Below are 17560 nucleotides of genomic sequence, written 5' to 3'. Positions count from 1 at the left end.
AGGTTTTAGAAATTCAAAATACGCCTTAGAGCCTCAAAGCTGTGTCAGTCACAGCCCCGGCGCAGGGATCACTAAGGCTGCGGCCAAACAATACCAGATTGTGTGAGGAAGGTGGGAAAATCGGGGGTCTCAGCGGCTCCCGCTCACACCAGCGGTTCCGCCCGTCAAGCACGCGTTCCACATGAATCAATTCTGGACAGAGCCGCGGCATAATCCCCGCCAGCCTCGCTATGACAACTTGAAGGAGAATTCGGCGGCTGAGTGACAGCAGACGGAGAACTGACAAGGCAAAAGGCCGCAGGACTTTCCTGCCCTTTTTTCCCCTTTTTTTTTTCTTTTTTTTTTCTTTCTTTTTTCTTTTTTCCCTTTCATTCTCCCTTTTCCCCCCCCCCACCCCATTCCCCATCCCAGGAACTTTTCCCGGGCGGCTCCTCGGGGCGCACACGTGTCCCTGTGCTGCTGCTGGGGCCTTTGCTCCCTCCCTGCAGCCCCTCTGCCCTTTCCTTGCTCCCAGGGACCCTTCCCACAGCGGGATGCTCGGGGCTGTGGTCACCTCTGCCACCCAGACGGTCACAGGGGGGACACGGGGCTGTGACCTCCAGCCAGGGTGTTGGTGACAGAGGACACGTGGCGCTGGCACTCGGCTGCAGCTGCAGCACAGGGTGGTGGGACCCCCAAACTGGGGGCTCACAGCATCCCCCTGCGGGGCTGGATGGAGCCTGGAAGAGCAGAGTGGCTCCCCCAGCCCGGCCAGCGAGGCTTTAATTACTCCAGGCTCATTATTAGAGAGGTGTAATGAGCCCTGTGGGTTTTCCAGTTTATCCTGGGCTGTGGTCACCCATGTTGGGGGTGTTTGGAGGTCGTGACAAATTCCACCCCTGAGCCAGGGGACATTGGCATCACCCACTGCATTGTGCCAGCAAAGCCACCAGCAGAGCCAGGGCTGGGGTAGAGTCCTGGGGGTGTTTCTGGGGAGGGGAGCAGCACCCCTGAGCAGCTCCAAGCCAATATTTAAAGATTCCAGTGGTTAAAGCTGCTCCTCCATCCCCACAGCTGAAAGGAGCACTAATCACCTCCCCGCGCCACCCCCCGCGCTCCCGCCTCGTTAGGTAAACGAGTGTATTATTAATAATCATATCAAGGATAAAAAGTGCTTTTGTCACCTTTGGATCCCGCTCCTTTCCGGGCTGCCCTGTTCCGGTTCCACATGCCTGCTCAGGGAGGAAGGAGGGAGAAAGGAAACTAATTAAAAATTGCCAGTGTCTTATGTCGGAGCGTTTGGGTGCGTTGGGTGGTGAAAGACGAGCGGCTTGTTGCAAGAAAATCAATTTTACAGTTACAGGAGCAGAATAAATAGAGGTGGTGCGTTAAGGCAGGAGGATGAGCAGCCCCTGAGGGCTCCGGCTCCGCGGGGATACGGAATGAGCCAGCCCGGGATGCTCCGGGTGTCCCCACCCCATCCCGCAGCATCCCAGCTCCATTTTGCGCACAACCTGGTGGAAAAACCACAAAAACTGCTTCTAAATTCAGGCTGGGTGCTGCAAACGGGGCAGAAATTAGGGAATTTTTTACAGGAAATTAAGAATTGGGACCCAAAAGCCACCCAGAGCATGGCTGGGAGGTGCACTGGGATTTAGGGGGGGGTCACCTCATCCCGACCCCGGGCAGCCCCGGCACGTCCCAGCCCCTGCTCGGACTCCATTCCCATCCCCGCCGCACGAGGCTCCATCTGTATTTTATTCCTCTCGCCTCTCCGCAGGCCTGTGGCTAAAATCTATTGCTGTCGTGCAGGATCTCATTGTCTTTTTGGGGTCAGGGAAACGCCGAGGCAGCCAATTCCCCTTGGCGGGGGGGTTAAACGCTGCTGGCCCCGCTCAGCCGTCCCGCGGGGGCCCCGATGCCTGGGAATGAGGGAGCAGCAGCCGGGGGTCCCCGACCAAAATGACTTTTATGCTAAACGGGATGCGGGAGGGCTGGAGCCGCTGGGAGCGCCTCGGGATCTCGCTGCTGCTTCCAGAGGCATCGCCCGGGACCCCTCCTGCTCCTCAATCCCTTCCCATCTCCTCTTCACATCCTTTTTTCACCCTTCCTGGCCTGGCTGGGCTCGCTGATCCTTTCCCAGCCTGATTCCAGCCCCATCAGATCTGTCTGTCCTTTACTCGTGGACATGACGATCCCTAATCCTCAAATCGTCCCTCGCCGGTTTTACATCCATCTCTAAGCTCCTCATAATAGATTTGTTTAAAAAAAAAAGGAAATAAAAACCCTCTGTGGGTTATTAGGGGATGTTTTGGTTTTAATTGAAAAGTAGCCAGAGAAGAGGGGCTGGATTTGGATCCTCCTCGGTGAGAAGGATGGGGCAAGTTTATCCCAAATGTTACAAGCATCCCTTTGCTGGGAAATAGAGGAGGGAAGGAGCTTGTGAGGGACTCCTTGGTGGGGTCAGGGAATCCCCAAGTGGGGTCAGGGTGTTGTGTGCAGGGACAGAGCCCACTCCATGCTGTGGATCCCTGGATGGAGTTTGCTGGAGCTGCTGCTCAGCTCCCAAAATGTTCCTGGAGTTTGCTGGGCTGGGATTTTTTTGACCAGGAGCTGCCTGGAGCAGGCTCTGGCCTGAGGAAAGGGAGGTCTCTGGGTGAATCAGCATTTCCGAGCTGTGCCAGGCATCCCAAATCCCCGCTCTCCATTAGCACCTAATAAAAACGCGGCTAATTAGGAATTAGCGCCGGGATGAAAATGTTTTGGTTTGTGCTCCCCGGGAGCTGCTCAAAACCCTCGGCCAATTTGGAGCGAAGGATGGACAGCATTCCTCGGCCTCAGGGCCAGCGAGGGGGGACAGAGCTGGGGACAGCCAGAGATGGGAGAATGAAGAGCTGGGGACATCCAGAACTGGGAGAATGCAGAATTGGGGGCACCCAGAGCTGGGAGAATGTGGAGTTGGGGGGACCCAGAGCTGGGAGAATGTGGAGTTGGGGGCACCTAGAACCCAGGGCAGAGCTAGAGACACCCAGAGCTGGGAGAATGCAGAAATGGGGGCATACAGAGCTGGGAGAATGCAGAACTTGGGGCACCCAGAGCTGAAAGAATGCAGAACTGGGGACATCCAGAACCCCGAGCAGAACTGGGGGAACACAGAGCTGGTAGAATGCAGAACTGGAGGCATCTAGAACCCAGGGCACAGCTGGGGGCACAGAGAGCTGGGAGAATGCAGAAATGGGGGCACAGAGAGCTGAGAGAATGTAGAAATGGGGGCACCCAGAGCTGGGACAATGCAGAACTGGAGGCATCCAGAACCCAGGGCAGAACTGGGGGCACCCAGAGCTGTGAGAATGCAGAACTAGGAGCACCCAGAGCTGGGAGAACGTGGAGCTGGGGGCACCCAGAGCTGGGAGAACACAGAACTCTGGGCATCCAGAGCTGGGAGAATGCAGAGCTGGGGGCATCCAGAACCCAGAGCACAGCCGGGAGCACACAAACTTGGGGACACTCAGAATTTGGGGAGCATCAGGACTGCACTGCACAGGGGATCCTTCCACGAGGAATCCCTGCACGAGGCACGTTGGGATCAGCAGCATCCCCAGATGAGCAGATGCTGCCCACACCAGCTGTGTGAAGGGCACAGCGGCTGCCCTGGTGCCACAACCCCTGCCCAGCGTGGCCCTTTTGGGGTCCCAAAGCCTCCTGGGCCACCAGGATCAGCCCCAGGCTGGCAGGGGCTGGGCTCAGAGCTCGTTGTGGATTCACGGCACTCCCCGGCACAAATGGGTTTAAACTACCTTAAGTGTTTCAGCAGGGAACTGGCGCTGGCGGTGTAACACTGTATTACCACAGCATTAGGAGTGAAGTATTGATCCTAATCCCCTGGTTCAAAAATAGGATTATCAGAAGGGGAGGGGAGGGGAAGGAGGGAGGGGGTGCGGGAGGATCCCCAGCCCCAGCCCCCGGAGAGCCGGTCCTGCGGTGAGGGGAGAGGTTGGGGCACGGGGGTGGCACCAGGGGGATCGGGGGGGTACCCAGGGATCCATCAGGGTGGTACCCAGGGATCCATCAGGGAAGTACCCAGGTATCCATCAGGGCTGTACCCAGGTACCCATCAGGGCAGTACCCAGGGATCCATCAGGGTGGTACCCAGGTACCCATCAGGGCAGTACCCAGGTACCCATCAGGGCAGTGCCCAGGGATCCATCAGGGCGGTACCCAGGTACCCATCAGGGCTGTATCCAGGTACCCATCAGGGCAGTACCCAGGTACCCATCAGGGCAGTACCCAGGGATCCATCAGGACAGTACCCAGGGATCCATCAGGGAAGTACCCAGGGATCCTTCAGGGCAGTACCCAGGTACCCATCAGGGCTGTAACCAGGTACCCATCAGGACTGTACCCAGGTACCCATCAGGGTGGTACCCAGGTACCCATCAGGGCGGTACCCAGGTATCCATCAGGGCAGTACCCAGGTACCCATCAGGGTGGTACCCAGGGATCCATCAGGGCGGTACCCAGGTACCCATCAGGGCTGTATCCAGGTACCCATCAGGACTGTACCCAGGTACCCATCAGGGCGGTACCCAGGTACCCATCAGGGCAGTACCCAGGGATCCATCAGGGCTGTACCCAGGGATCCATCAGGGAAGTACCCAGGTATCCATCAGGGCTCTACCCAGGTACCCATCAGGGCAGTACCCAGGGATCCATCAGGGCGGTACCCAGGGATCCATCAGGGCTGTAACCAGGGATCCATCAGGGCTGTATCCAGGTACCCATCAGGGCGGTACCCAGGTATCCATCAGGGCAGTACCCAGGGATCCATCAGGGCAGTACCCAGGTACCCATCAGGGTGGTACCCAGGGATCCATCAGGGCTGTACCCAGGTATCCATCAGGGCGATACCCAGGGATCCATCAGGGCAGTACCCAGGGATCCATCAGGGCGGTACCCAGGTACCCATCAGGGCGGTACCCAGGGATCCATCAGGGCTGTACCCAGGTATCCATCAGGGCTGTACCCAGGGATCCATCAGGGCGGTACCCAGGTACCCATCAGGGCAGTACCCAGGGATCCATCAGGGCTGTACCCAGGGATCCATCAGGGCGGTACCCAGGTACCCATCAGGGCTGTAACCAGGTACCCATCAGGGCGATATCCTGGCATCCATCACCCCTGGAATGGCTGCGTGCCCCCACATCCAGCCTCACCCCTCATGGATTTGCCCGCCCCGAGTTCTTTGGGGTGAGCAGGAGCTGCCACCGCCTTGGGGCTTCTCCTCCCCAAAGCACCACGAGGGGCAGCCACCGTGGCAGGAGCGGTTCCGTCTGGCTGTGTCCAACATTCCCGTCGCCGTGAAAAGCCATCTCCCCGCCTGATCGATCGCCACGCCGGTGCTCCTCATGGATTGATTGATTGACCGACGGAGCGAGCCCGGGGCTTGGAGAATTCCCCTTGCTGCCCCTCCTGTTACTTCTCTACCTTCTGGAGCAGGGCGAGGGGGGAGCAGCGGCTGCTGCGGGGCACAGCGGGAAGGGGAGGGTGCGAGGAGTGGGGTTACAACAGGGTTACACCGAGGAGTGAGGTGGCACAAGGGGCGGGTGACACCGAGGGGCTGCTGCCGTGATCGCCCCAGGGGTGATGGAGCTGGTGGATCAGTGATGATGGGGGGTGAATTCCTTGGATTCCCTGGATTCCCTGAATTCCCTGGGGTGTGTCCCACTCCCCGGGATCCTGGACATCCACCTGGAGCCGTCTCCTTACTGTGGATTAATGCACATGACACAGACTGGGCAGGGATCGGGGCTCTTCTGTGCGGGGCTCTTCCTCCATACCAGCCCCGCTTTTTCTTGAGCCATTCTTACTACAGATAAATGTGCATGACAGTGGATTCTCTGGATTCCCTGGATTCCCTGGGGCGTGTCCCATTTCCCGGGATCCTGGACATCCTTCTGGAGCCGTCTCCTTACTGTGGATTAATGTACACGACAGAGGCTGGGCAGGGATCGGGGCTCTTCCTCCATCCCAGCCCCGCTTTTCCTTGAGCCTTTCTCACTATAGATTAATGTACCTGACGGTGGATTCCCTGGATTCCTTGGGTTCCCTGGATTCCCCGGATTCCCTGGGGCGTGTCCCACTCTCCCGGGATCCTGGGCATCCACCTGGAGCCGTCTCCTCACTATACATGACAGAGGCTGGGCAGGGATCGGGCTCTCCAGTGCGGGAGAAAAGGGAGGGTCTGCGCAGCCCCCAGCCCATCCCAGCCCCGCTTTTCCTTCATCCCCCTCGGCACCGGAGCCGGTCCCAGGGTGACCCCCCCGGCCCCTCCCTGGCCACGGCCTCTCCCCGCCTGGCTGACTCTCCATACAGTTCCCATTTCGCTCCTAATCTCCTCTCTTAGTTTTTAATCCCCTCTCTCCTCCCAGGCTGCCTTTCCCTGTCCTCCCTCGCCTCCTCTCCTTCCCCTCTCCCTTCGCCTCCCCCTCCCCGCAAGACAAATTACCCTTAATGATATGCTGAAGGCCATGACACCCATGTTGTCTCTTTGTCATCCTTCGCGGTGCAGCGTGAAAAGATAATACAAACCGCGGCACTTATCTACAATTGAGCGCCAAGACAACCTGCTAATCCCTTAATAACGCGGCGCCGGCCCCACGGCTGCGCTCCCGCCGCTGAATGCCAAATCGGCCGAATCGCCGCCGCTGCCGGAGCCCACGGGCCGGCTCGGGGTGCCCCGGGACCCCACGGGGCCGTGGTGCCGCTAAACGGGGGGAAAAACGCGGTACTGGAGCCCGAAAGGTGCGGGGAGAGGGTGGGAGATGGGCACGGCAGAGGATGGGGGGATAATCAGCGATGGATGGGTGCGAAAGGTTGGGGAGATGGGGGGGAAAAACGTCGATAAATGGGTGAAAAAGGATGGGGAGATGGGGGTCATTGAGTGGTAGAGGATGGGGGGAAATGCCCCACAAATGGACCTAAAATGTTGGGGAGGTGGGGGGAGAAATCTCAAGAAATGGGTGAAAAAGGAGGGGGAGATGAGGGTCAATGAGTGGCAGAGGATGGGGGGAAATCTCCCATGAATGAACCCAAAAGGTTGAGGAGATGAGGGAAAAGTCTCGATAAATGGGTAAAAAAAGATGAGGAGATGAGGGTCGTTGATTGGCAGAGGATGAGGGGAAAATCCCCACCTAAAAGATTGGGCAGATGGGGGGGAAAACCTCGATAAATGGGTAAAAAAGGACGGGGAGATGGGCGTCATTGAGTGGCAGAGGATGGGGGGAAATGCCCCATAAATTGACCTAAAATGTTGGGGAGGTGGGGGGGGGGAATCTCAAGAAATGGGTGAAAAAGGATGGGGAGATGAGGGTCAACGAGTGGCAGAGGATGGGGGGAAATCTCCCATGAATGGACCCAAAAGGTTGAGGAGATGAGGGAAAAGTCTCGATAAATGGGTAAAAAAAGATGAGGAGATGAGGGTCATTGATTGGCAGAGGATGAGGGGAAAATCCCCACCTAAAAGATTGGGCAGATGGGGGGAAAACCTCGATAAATGGGTAAAAAAGGACGGGGAGATGGGGAATATTGAGTGGCAGAGAATGGGGGGAAATCTCCCATGAATGGACCCAAAAGGTTGAGGAGATGGGGGAAAAGCCTCAATAAATGGGTAAAAAAGGATGGGGAGATGGGATTATTGAGTGGCAGAGAATGAGGGGAAAATCCCCACCTAAAAGATTGGGCAGATGGGGGGAAAACCTCGATAAATGGGTAAAAAAGGACGGGGAGATGGGCGTCATTGAGTGGCAGAGGATGGGGGGAAATGCCCCACAAATGGACCTAAAATGTTGGGGAGGTGCGGGGGGGGGAAAAGCTTCAAGAAATGGGTAAAAAAAGATGGGGAGATGGGATCATTGAATGGCAGAGGTTGGGGGAAAATCCCCACCTAAAAGGTTGGGGAGATGGGGAAAAAGCTTCCATAAATAATGGGTAAAAGAGGATGGGGAGATGAGGGTCATTGAGTGGCAAAGGATAAGGGGATAATTAACAATAAATTTATGCAAAAGGATGGGGAGATGAGATCACTGAGTGGCAGAGGATGAGGGAAAATCCTCCTGAATGGATTCAAAGGATGCAGTGGTAGGAGAGGTGAGCATGGGGTGGGTACCAGCTCCGGGGGGGAAGGTGCTGGATCCCTGTGGGGCCCTCCTGATTCTGCTGGTGCCCATGGAAAACCCGTCTGAGCTGGCTGGTCCTTGTCCAGCTGCAGTCTGCAGGACATCTGGGCACATCTGGGCACATCTGGGCATCCCAGAGGGGTTTGTCCCTGGTGTCCATCCCCCAAGGATTGTCCAGTGTCAATGTGGGGTCAGTGACAGCCCCATGGGGAAAGGTGTGACATCCTTGCAGGTGCCATCCCCATCCTGCTGGTGACCCACCCCAGATGGCCAATCCCAGCAGAGAGCACGACACAGATTTGAGGTGCACCAACATCTGGGCACATCTGGGCATCCCAGAGGGGTTTGTCCCTGGTTTCCACCCCCCAGGATCCCAATTGTCCAGTGTCAATGTGGGCTCAGTGACAGCCCCATGGGGAAAGGTGTGACATCCCTGCAGGTCCCATCCCCAAACCTGCTGGTGTCCCACCCCAGATGGCCAATGCCAGCACAGACTCGAGGTGCACCAACATCTGGGCACATCTGGGCATCCCAGAGGGGTTTGTGCCTGGTGCCCACCCCCCAGGATCCCAATTGTCCAGTGTCAATGTGGGCCCAGTGACAGCCCCATGGGGAAAGGTGTGACATCCCTGCAGGTGCCATCCCCAACCTGCTGGTGTCCCATCCCATATGGCCAATCCCAGCACAGACTCGAGGTGCACCAACATCTGGGCACATCTGGCCATCCCAGAGGGGTTTGTGCCTGGTTTCCACCCTCCAGGATTGTCCAGTGTCAATGTGGGCTCAGTGACACCCCTGCAGGTCCCATCCCCAAACCTGCTGGTGTCCCACCCCAGATGGCCAATGCCAGCGCAGACTCGAGGTGCACCAACATCTGGGCACATCTGGCCATCCCAGAGGGGTTTGTGCCTGGTGTCCATCCCCCAAGGATTGTCCAGTGTCAATGTGGGCTCAGTGACAGCCCCATGGGGAAAGGTGTGACATCCCTGCAGGTCCCATCCCCAAACCTGCTGGTGTCCCACCCCAGATGGCCAATGCCAGCACAGACTCGAGGTGCACCAACATCTGGGCACACATCTGGCCATCCCAGAGGGGTTACACTCAACGCCCACCCCATAAATCCCATGGGAGGACGAGCGTGGCTGCGCCCAGCACGTGACATCGGCGACGGGGACACCGTGTGACACCACACTGCCCTGACAGACAAGAATTGCCGCTCAATTTCCGGCTCCCTTTCCCCTTCCCACCCTCGGTGTGATTTACCTCTCCCCAGAGGAGCCCAAAAGCTGTAAACACACTTTTATTTGTCAGTCGTGTCCCCGCAGCCGCGCGGCTGTTGGGAAGGTAATAAATGATTCCGGTCCTCTTGGCTTGATGATGTCGGGATTAGGAGCCCTACATATTTTATGGAAACCTCTACATGATCTTCCTTGATAAATCATTTAAATAGGAGTGTCTTTTCTTGGTGTGGGATATAAAATATTTACTGGAGCGGGTGAAGGCTGTTCATCCGTGTTTACCCTCCCGCTTCCCAGCCTGGCTCTGGTGACAAACAGCTCAGCCCTTCACCAGCTCAATGGCACCTCGGCTGTGACACGGGGACAGGCTCCTTGGGCTTGAAAGCCGGGAATTTTGGGGATTTATGTGTTCCCCAAGTTGTGTTTTGCTGCAAAAAGGAGTGATTTTGGTGCAGCATCAGAGCGTCCTCCCTGTAGCACCCACCAGCCCCATGCCAGGGTGTGTTGGGCATGCCATGACCAGATCCAGACAGCAAAACCAGGATTGCCACAAGGACAGGAGCTCACCAAGGGGAAATCTTGGCACCAACACATCCCCTCAGCTTGCGTTTTGTTGCAAAAAGAAATTATTTTGGTCCAGCACCCCAGAGCATCCATCCCGTAGCGCCCACCAGCCCCATGCCAGGGTGTGTTGGGCATGCCATGGCAAAACCAGGATTGCTGCAAGGACAGGAGCTCACCAAGGGGAAGTTTTGGGACCAACACATCCCCTCAGCTCGCATTTTGTTGCAAAAAGAAATTATTTTGGTCCAGCACCCCAGAACATCCTCCCTGCAGCATACACCCAAAACATTCCCCTACCAGGGCATGTTTTCCAGCAGCTCCAAACTGCAACCTCGGGGTTTCTCCAGCATCTCCCGCATCCCTGGGACCCCAGAGCATCCTCCCTGCAGGATCAGGGAATGTTTTCCACCAGCTCCAACCTGCAATCTCGGGGTTTCTCCAGCATCTCCCGCATTCCCGGGCCCTGATCCCCTCATCCTTGCCCACTTCATCCCCACCTCATCCCCACCTCCAACCCCCCGGCAGCCTCGGCGGCAGCGTCCTGCTCCCTCCTCCATTAGCATTCATGGCAATTCTTTTCATTTGTTACCTGGCAGGGGAATGAAAACACGTTGTTCCCCGCAGCGGGGGGTTTCCTACGGCGAGCCCCAACTTTTCAATCATTCCTTGGCAGCGCCGTGGCAGAGCGCGGCCCCCCCGCCCCCCGGGCAGGAGCCGGCGCTATTAAAAGGCTCACCCAGGGGCATGTATTTTCCATAAGACGCCGTGTACATGCTGTGCAACATTCAGGAGGATCATGCTGGAGCAATTGGTCCGGATATAATGCCGGTTACCTTGCGAGAGAGCAGCTCCGAGGGGAATGGATGCTCCCGCTCCGCGCCCGGGGGAGAAATCGCTCCCTGCGAAGCTCGGGGGGTTGCGGTGGGGATGAGCGGCACCGCTCAGGTCCGTGTTTGCCGACGGCCAAATTGGGCTTGGAAAGGGGGAAAAGGCGCAGGGAAGGTGATCTGGGGGTGGGTGAGACTCAGAGACTTCCCGCGGTGCCCTCACCTATGGGATACTGCGAAGAAATTCTTCCCTGTGAATGTGGTGAGGCCCTGGAATGGATTTCCCAGAGAAGCTGCGGCCGCACCATCCCTGGAAGTGGACTGGACAGGGCTTGGAGCAACCTGGAGTGGTGGAAGATGCGCCGGGCATGGCAGGGGTGGAATGAGATCGGCTTTAACGCCCCTTCCCACACAAACCATTCTGGGCTCCGCTGAATCGATGATTCCCAGGAATCTTGCACCACCCAGCAGCCCCCTCCCACCCCTCCACCACCCTCCCACCCCTCCACCACCCACCCTCCCACCCCTCCACCACCCTCCCTCCTCTCCCCGGCCTGCGGGGGGGATGGAACAAAACCAAACCTCCAGCGGCCCGAAAAGTTCCATTTCCTGCCCCGCCACAGAGGGAGCGCAATTACACACCCGGCTGGGTTGGCTCCTGCAAATCGATGGCCGCAAAGGGCCGGGGCTCCTTTGGCACCTGCACCCCCCCAGCACCCCCGGGCACGGCCCCGCATCCCGATGGGCCCGAGGGAGCCGCTGCTGCGCGCTCGCCTCCCCGCTCTGCTCTCCCGTTCTGTTCCCATAAATCATCCCCGCTCGGGGATTCTCCGGGTGCTCCGCAGCTCGTTGCAGAGCGCTCCTGCTTGTAGCTATCAGCAGATAAGGACGGGGGGAGAGCGATGGCCGGGCAGGCGGGGAGGGGACGGCGCTGACAGGAGGGACATCGCGCATCCCCTGCCAGCTGGATCGGGGCGGGAGCTGCTGGAGGGACGTGACAGAGCTCAGGATGTGCCGGTGAGCCCGCGGGTGTGCGGGGTGTGGGGGTCACCTGAGCGGGATGGGACAGGGGGACAAAGGGATGAGCCCTCCCAGCCCTGTGCAATGCTCAGAGGGGCCACTGTGCCAAATCTCGGTGCTCGCTGTGCCAATCTCAGTGGCCTCTGTGCCAATCTCAGTGACCTCTGTGCCAATCTCAGTGTCACTGTGCTAATCTCAGTGTCACTGTGCCAATCTCAGTGCCCACTCTGCCAATCTCAGAGCCCACTGTGCCAGCCTCAGTGACCTCTGTGCCAATCTCAGTGTCACTGTGCCAATCTCAGTGCCCACTATGCCAATCTCAGTGCCCACTGTGCTAATCTTGGTGGCCTCTGTGCCAATCTCAGTGCCCACTCTGCCAATCTCAGAGCCCACTGGGCCAGCCTCAGTGACCTCTATGCCAATCTCAGTGTCACTGTGCCAATCTCAGAGCCCACTGTGCCAATCTCAGTGCCCACTGTGCTAATCTCGGTGGCTTCTGTGCCAATCTCAGTGTCACTGTGCCAATCTCAGTGCCCACTCTGCCAATCTCAGAGCCCACTGTGCCAGCCTCAGTGACCTCTGTGCCAATCTCAGTGTCACTGTGCCAATCTCAGAGCCTACTGTGCCAATCTCAGTGCCCACTCTGCCAATCTCAGAGCCCACTGTGCCAGCCTCAGTGACCTCTGTGCCAATCTCAGTGTCACTGTGCCAATCTCAGAGCCCACTGTGCCACCTCCATCCAGGAGCCTGAGCCCTGCAGCACCCACCAGCCCCTGCAAAGCCACAATGCCACGGGGCACCCGGGGTGGCAAAGGGACAGCCTGGCCACTGGGAATTCATTTCAATGCAGCAAACTGAAGCTGGCTGTTGGATAAAAATTTATTTCCATCCCAGGGTATTGATTAAAAATTTCATTTTCATCCCAACTCCTTGCTCTGCCTCGAGCAGCCCCGCGGAGGGTTTGGCCTCCTCCTGTGGCACACAGTGGGCATGGTTGCCCTGAGCCACAGTGCCCTGCCCTGCAGCACAAAATGGGAAAATACCTCTGGAAAGCTGAGCAGGGATGGGTGAATGAATAATCCTGCCAGCCTGAATGTCCCTGCAGTGAGCACCAGGGCAGGGAGGGAGCTGGGCACCATCCTGAGCCTCCTCACGGTGCCAACCTGGAGCACAACACCACGACTGGGGGAGCTGCATCCCTGTGCTCTCCACAGCTGGAATGCTGCACCTGGTGGGATTGAGATATTCCACGGGCCAGCAGAGCACGGAGCACCCACTGCCTCCAGGGGATTAAATTTAAAAAAAACCTGATTAATGCTGAAATGCTGAAAGGAGCAGCGGGAGCGGAGACCTCGGAATGGTGCAGGATCACCCAGGGTGTGGGATCTCAGCACCTCAGGATGAAGGTGCAGAGTGGCGGAGACCACCCTTGGGGGGCTCGGGAGTCCTGGAATGTTGCCACAAGTGTCTGGTGGCAGGACTTTGATCCTACACGGGAGACGACACCTGTATGAGGATGGGAGGATTTCACTGGGTGAATGGTGGAGGGATAAGTTAATTAGAGTGTAAAACACAGGGTTTAGGATTTCTGTACAGGGGGGTCTGGAGAAGTAAGATGGAGGAATTGGGGCGTGTCCTGTCCTTCTTCTTCTTCTTCTTGGCCTCCATCTTCTGTGGTGATGTTGGCACTTTGGGATTGGTCTTTACTAGAAGTGCACTGGTTAATAAGGGTAGAAGGTATTGGGGAAAAATGATAAATATTGTATACATAACTTTGGGTATAAAGATAGGTGACCGCCCCGGGGGCTCTCAGTGTGCTCATGGCTGGCTTGCTGTGCAGACCTCTGTTGGGCTGAAAGAAAATCTTTTAGATAAACAATTAATAAACACCGAGACCGAGAACAGATCAGAAGTCTCTCCTCGTCCTTTGAAGCGCCGGGCTGTCCAAGGCCACCCTGGGCCTTTCCAGGCCACCTAAACAGCCGAGAAAGGGGTCCTGGTGCCTTTGCCCTGGAGCAGGTGGGGAGCAGGATGGCATCTCCCAGCCTGACTCCATGGAATCAGTCCCAGTTATCAGCTGGAATGACTCAGCTCCACTCCTGCTCTGACATTGCTGCGATGGGGATCCCGCAGCCCAAACAGGATCCAGCACACAGAGCATCCAGCTCTCCATCAGCACCACTCCTCGCATCAAACCTCGATGCCTCTGCAGAAGAGACTCTAAACGATGGCTCGGAATGGCTCTAAACGATCCCATTCAGGCCCTAAAGCCCCACGACTCCATTAATTAATTACTAACGACGATCCGTCTCAGCCTCGCGCCTGCCCGCTCGCTATTTTTACCTCCCTATTTCCAACTCCCAGCGTTAAAAAAATCATGAGCCAGGTCTCAGAAAACCTCCTGAGCGGGTCTAAAAACTCATTTTTTGGTCAATCCCTGCCAGGCTCTTTCGCTGGTGGTTCCCTGTGACGGAGGAGCTGGAGGTGGCACCCACGTCCCCGGTGGTGGGTGGCATCTCTCCCGCTCCTGGCACACATATGGCCTTTATTAAAAAGCAAAATTAGTCTTTCACCCTCTGGTGGCAAAACTTCAGAGCTCGGATCAGCTGTGGGAGCCTCAATTAATTACCAGCGGGTTGTTCCTATTGCTGCTAATTATGCTGGAATGGGCATAAAATGCCAGGAAGGAGCACGGGCTGCTCCAAAAAAAGTTTAGGATTTAAGAAAAGAAAGAGCAGGGGCAGAGGATGCTCGTGATGCCACCTCAAAGAAGCCTGTCCTGGCTTTGGTGGCCTGCCAGGATGTCACCTGTTGGTGTCTCATTGCTGGGGAAACTGAGGCAGTGGCAGGTGAGGAGCCGGGGCTGCGGGAGCTGCCAGCCCCGAGCGCCCACCCGCCAGGCAGCCTCGCCTCCCATAATTAAGTACTATCAACAATTGCACATTAATTAATTTAATATCCATTATTATTAATTAACAGGGTAATTAAGTCCTTCCTGTAATTAACACGCCACCCAGCAGAGAGGCCTGGCTGCAGAGCCAAGGGAAAAGGAGCAAGGATGGAACCCCTGGAGCCGGAGCCCTTTGGGGACACAACCCCAGCCACCCCCGCAGTGGGGACACACAGAGAGGGAAAAGTGATTCCTCAAAAGCAAGGGCCTCACACGACATTTATTTGTATTTTATTATAAAAAAATACAGAATCCAAATGGGCAGGTGGGGTGGGGGGTGAGAGATCCGGTTACCATCAGCACGACGTCGAGGACGAAAGCGGGAATGTCGAAGGACGGAGCGAGGCGCGACGGGGACCAGCACAGGGGGGGGGACAGCACCAGGGGCAGGGGGGGCTGCTCCAGGGGACCCCCAGCCCTCCCCCACCGCCGCCTCCGTCCTTCCACTCTCCCACAGTCGCTGTACACAATATAGATATTTATATATATAATCTATATATATATAAAACACAGACCGAAGGCCAGGCGGGTGCTGCCGGCTCCGTGGCAGAGCCCGGCGGGTGCCCCCCGCATCCCCCCCCCCCCATAAACACAATGCTTTTGTCACCTTCGGGAACCACGACCTGGTCTGGACACACGGGACAGGGACGGCAGGGAATGCGATTTTTTTTTTTTTAATTATGTAGGAATTTTTTTTTGTAATTTTCTTTTTTTTTTTTTGTAAATTTTTTTCTCTCTTTTTTTTTTTTTTTTTTTTTTTTTGGATGGTCGGGATGAGCTTATTGCAAGATTCCAGCTTCCTAGTCTAAAAAATAAAAATAAAATAAAAATAAGATAAACCCTTCCATAAAATCCATTCTCAACAATACATAAAAAAAAAAAAACGCTCACAGTATAGCGCTGTATGTACAGAGACAGAGCCCCCCCCGGCCCCCACTGCGGGATCCACTCGGAATAGGGGGGCTCCAGCCAGGTCTGAGCCCATCTCTGGCATCCTCCGGGACCACCGACCACCCCTGGCTCCTGTGGGATGAGCACAGCACCTCCCCAAGGTGGGACAGCCCCAGATTTAAGGCGAGGAGGGGTCAGGGCTGTGGGGTGACCCCTCCCTGGGGATCTGCCACCCCTGGGGTCACGGCCAACCTCGGATTGGGGGTTTGAAGGAGGGGGTTTCACTTATTAATGCAAAGGAAAATGGGAAAAATCCCCAAGCCCAGCCCTGCAATGTCGGGGGACAATGGGGGAGCACCAGGAAGGTCCCACACTGTTCACCGGCCCCCCCATGGGGGGCTCCTGTACCCCCAAGGCACCGGGGGCACACGGAGCAGGGTGGAGGAGCAAAATCCACGGCACACACTCCTCCCACCCCGGCGCCAGCCAAACGCCCTCGGAGCGATGCCCAAGGCTGGGTGAGCCCGGCCTGCCGGCTCCCAGCGCCCGCCGGTGCTCCCCGTGCCAGCCGCCCATTCCCGGTGCTCCCAGTGCCAGCCATTGGCAATGCCAGCCCTTCCCGGTGCTCCCCATGCCAGCCATCCTCAGTGCCAGCCCTTCCCAGTGCCAGCCATCCTCAGTGCCAGCCCTTCCCGGTGCTCCTAGTGCCGGTCATCTGCAGTGCCAGCCATTCCCAGTGCTCCCAGTGCCAGTCATCCTCAATGCCAGCCCTTCCCGGTGCTCCCAGTGTCGGCCATCCTCAATGCCAGCCCTTCCCAGTGCCAGTCATCCTCAGTGCCAGCCGTCCCCGGTGGTCTCCGTGCCGGTGTCCCCGGTGCTCCCGGTGCTGGCCGTTCCTGCTGCTCCCCATGCCGGGTGTGCCCGGTGCTCTCCCAGTGCCATCCTCGGTGCTGCCGTGCTGCCCACACATCCCCGGTGATGCTCCCCAGTGTCCCCAGTGCCTTCCTTGCCTGCATCCAGTTTGCTGCTCACGGAGCCACCCCGGTGTCCCACGGGGACGCGGTGACATCCTGGCACGAGTGGAGGGATGCTCAGAGGGGGCTGTGTCCATCCAGGCCCCCTGTGCCCGGGGCAGGGGGTGGCTGGGGGTGGCAGGTCCGGCTCCGTGACGTCCTGTGGCCGGGCTGGGAAGGAGCCCGTGCCCACGGAGCCGGTGGCACCACGGCTGTGTCCGGCGCTCCCGGTGGCTCTGCCCGCGGTGGGGACAATGAAGGCTCAGCGGGGACTCGAGCCCGGCCCGTGCGGGTCAGTCTGGCACCAGGGGGACCCGACGGGAACAACTCAACGAATAAAAATACTTTTTCTTTTTAAAAAAACGAACGAAACCAAAACGAACCAAAAATTAAAAAAAAAAAAAAACAAAAAACAAAGGGAAAAAAACCCCAAATGGACGAGGACTCTGTATTTGGTCTAGAAATGTAAAAAGCAACGCCCCACCGGGACAGCCGGAGCTGCGGGGCAGGGATGGAAATTCGGGACCCATTGCCCGGGGACAGCCCAGCACCGCTCCCGGCGGGACGGCCGTGCCACGGCGGGGACTTCAGGCGGCGACACGACCCTCCCGGGGCACCATTGGGGACGGGCGGGATCCGCGGAGCCGCTCCCGTGCCGGTGCTACGAGACCAGCAGCGTCCAGACGACCGGCACCACCGCCAGCGCCGCCGGCGGCACCCTGAGGCTGCAGCAGGAGTTGTTGCTGGTGAAAATGGGCTCCGGGGACTCGTAGAGGGAATCGTCTGTGGAAAAGGAAGGGACAGAGGGAGGGTGAGACGGTGGGATGGCTGCGGAGGCGCGGGGATGCTCGGCCTGGGATGGAAGCGGAGGTGCAGGGATGCTCGACGTGTCGGGATTGGGATC

At 57.6% G+C, this 17560-nt stretch overlaps 1 protein-coding gene across 1 annotated transcript in view; it reads right to left on the bottom strand.

Moving 5' to 3' along the window:
• Positions 1-15509: 15509 nt before the first annotated feature.
• The window catches only part of EFNA2 (ephrin A2), a 42651-nt gene continuing 40600 nt past the window's right edge, over positions 15510-17560 (bottom strand). The window contains exon 4 of the mRNA XM_063161044.1: positions 15510-17439. Coding sequence (XP_063017114.1) covers positions 17318-17439 — 122 coding nt within the window. The 3' untranslated portion in view covers positions 15510-17317. The remainder of the gene's footprint in view (positions 17440-17560) is intronic.

The sequence above is a fragment of the Melospiza melodia genome, chromosome 7, assembly GCF_035770615.1.
Source record: "Melospiza melodia melodia isolate bMelMel2 chromosome 7, bMelMel2.pri, whole genome shotgun sequence".
Classification (NCBI taxonomy): Eukaryota; Metazoa; Chordata; class Aves; order Passeriformes; family Passerellidae; genus Melospiza; species Melospiza melodia.
The sequence above is the reverse complement of the archived record's forward strand: the minus strand, read 5'-3'. Positions and strand labels throughout refer to the sequence as shown.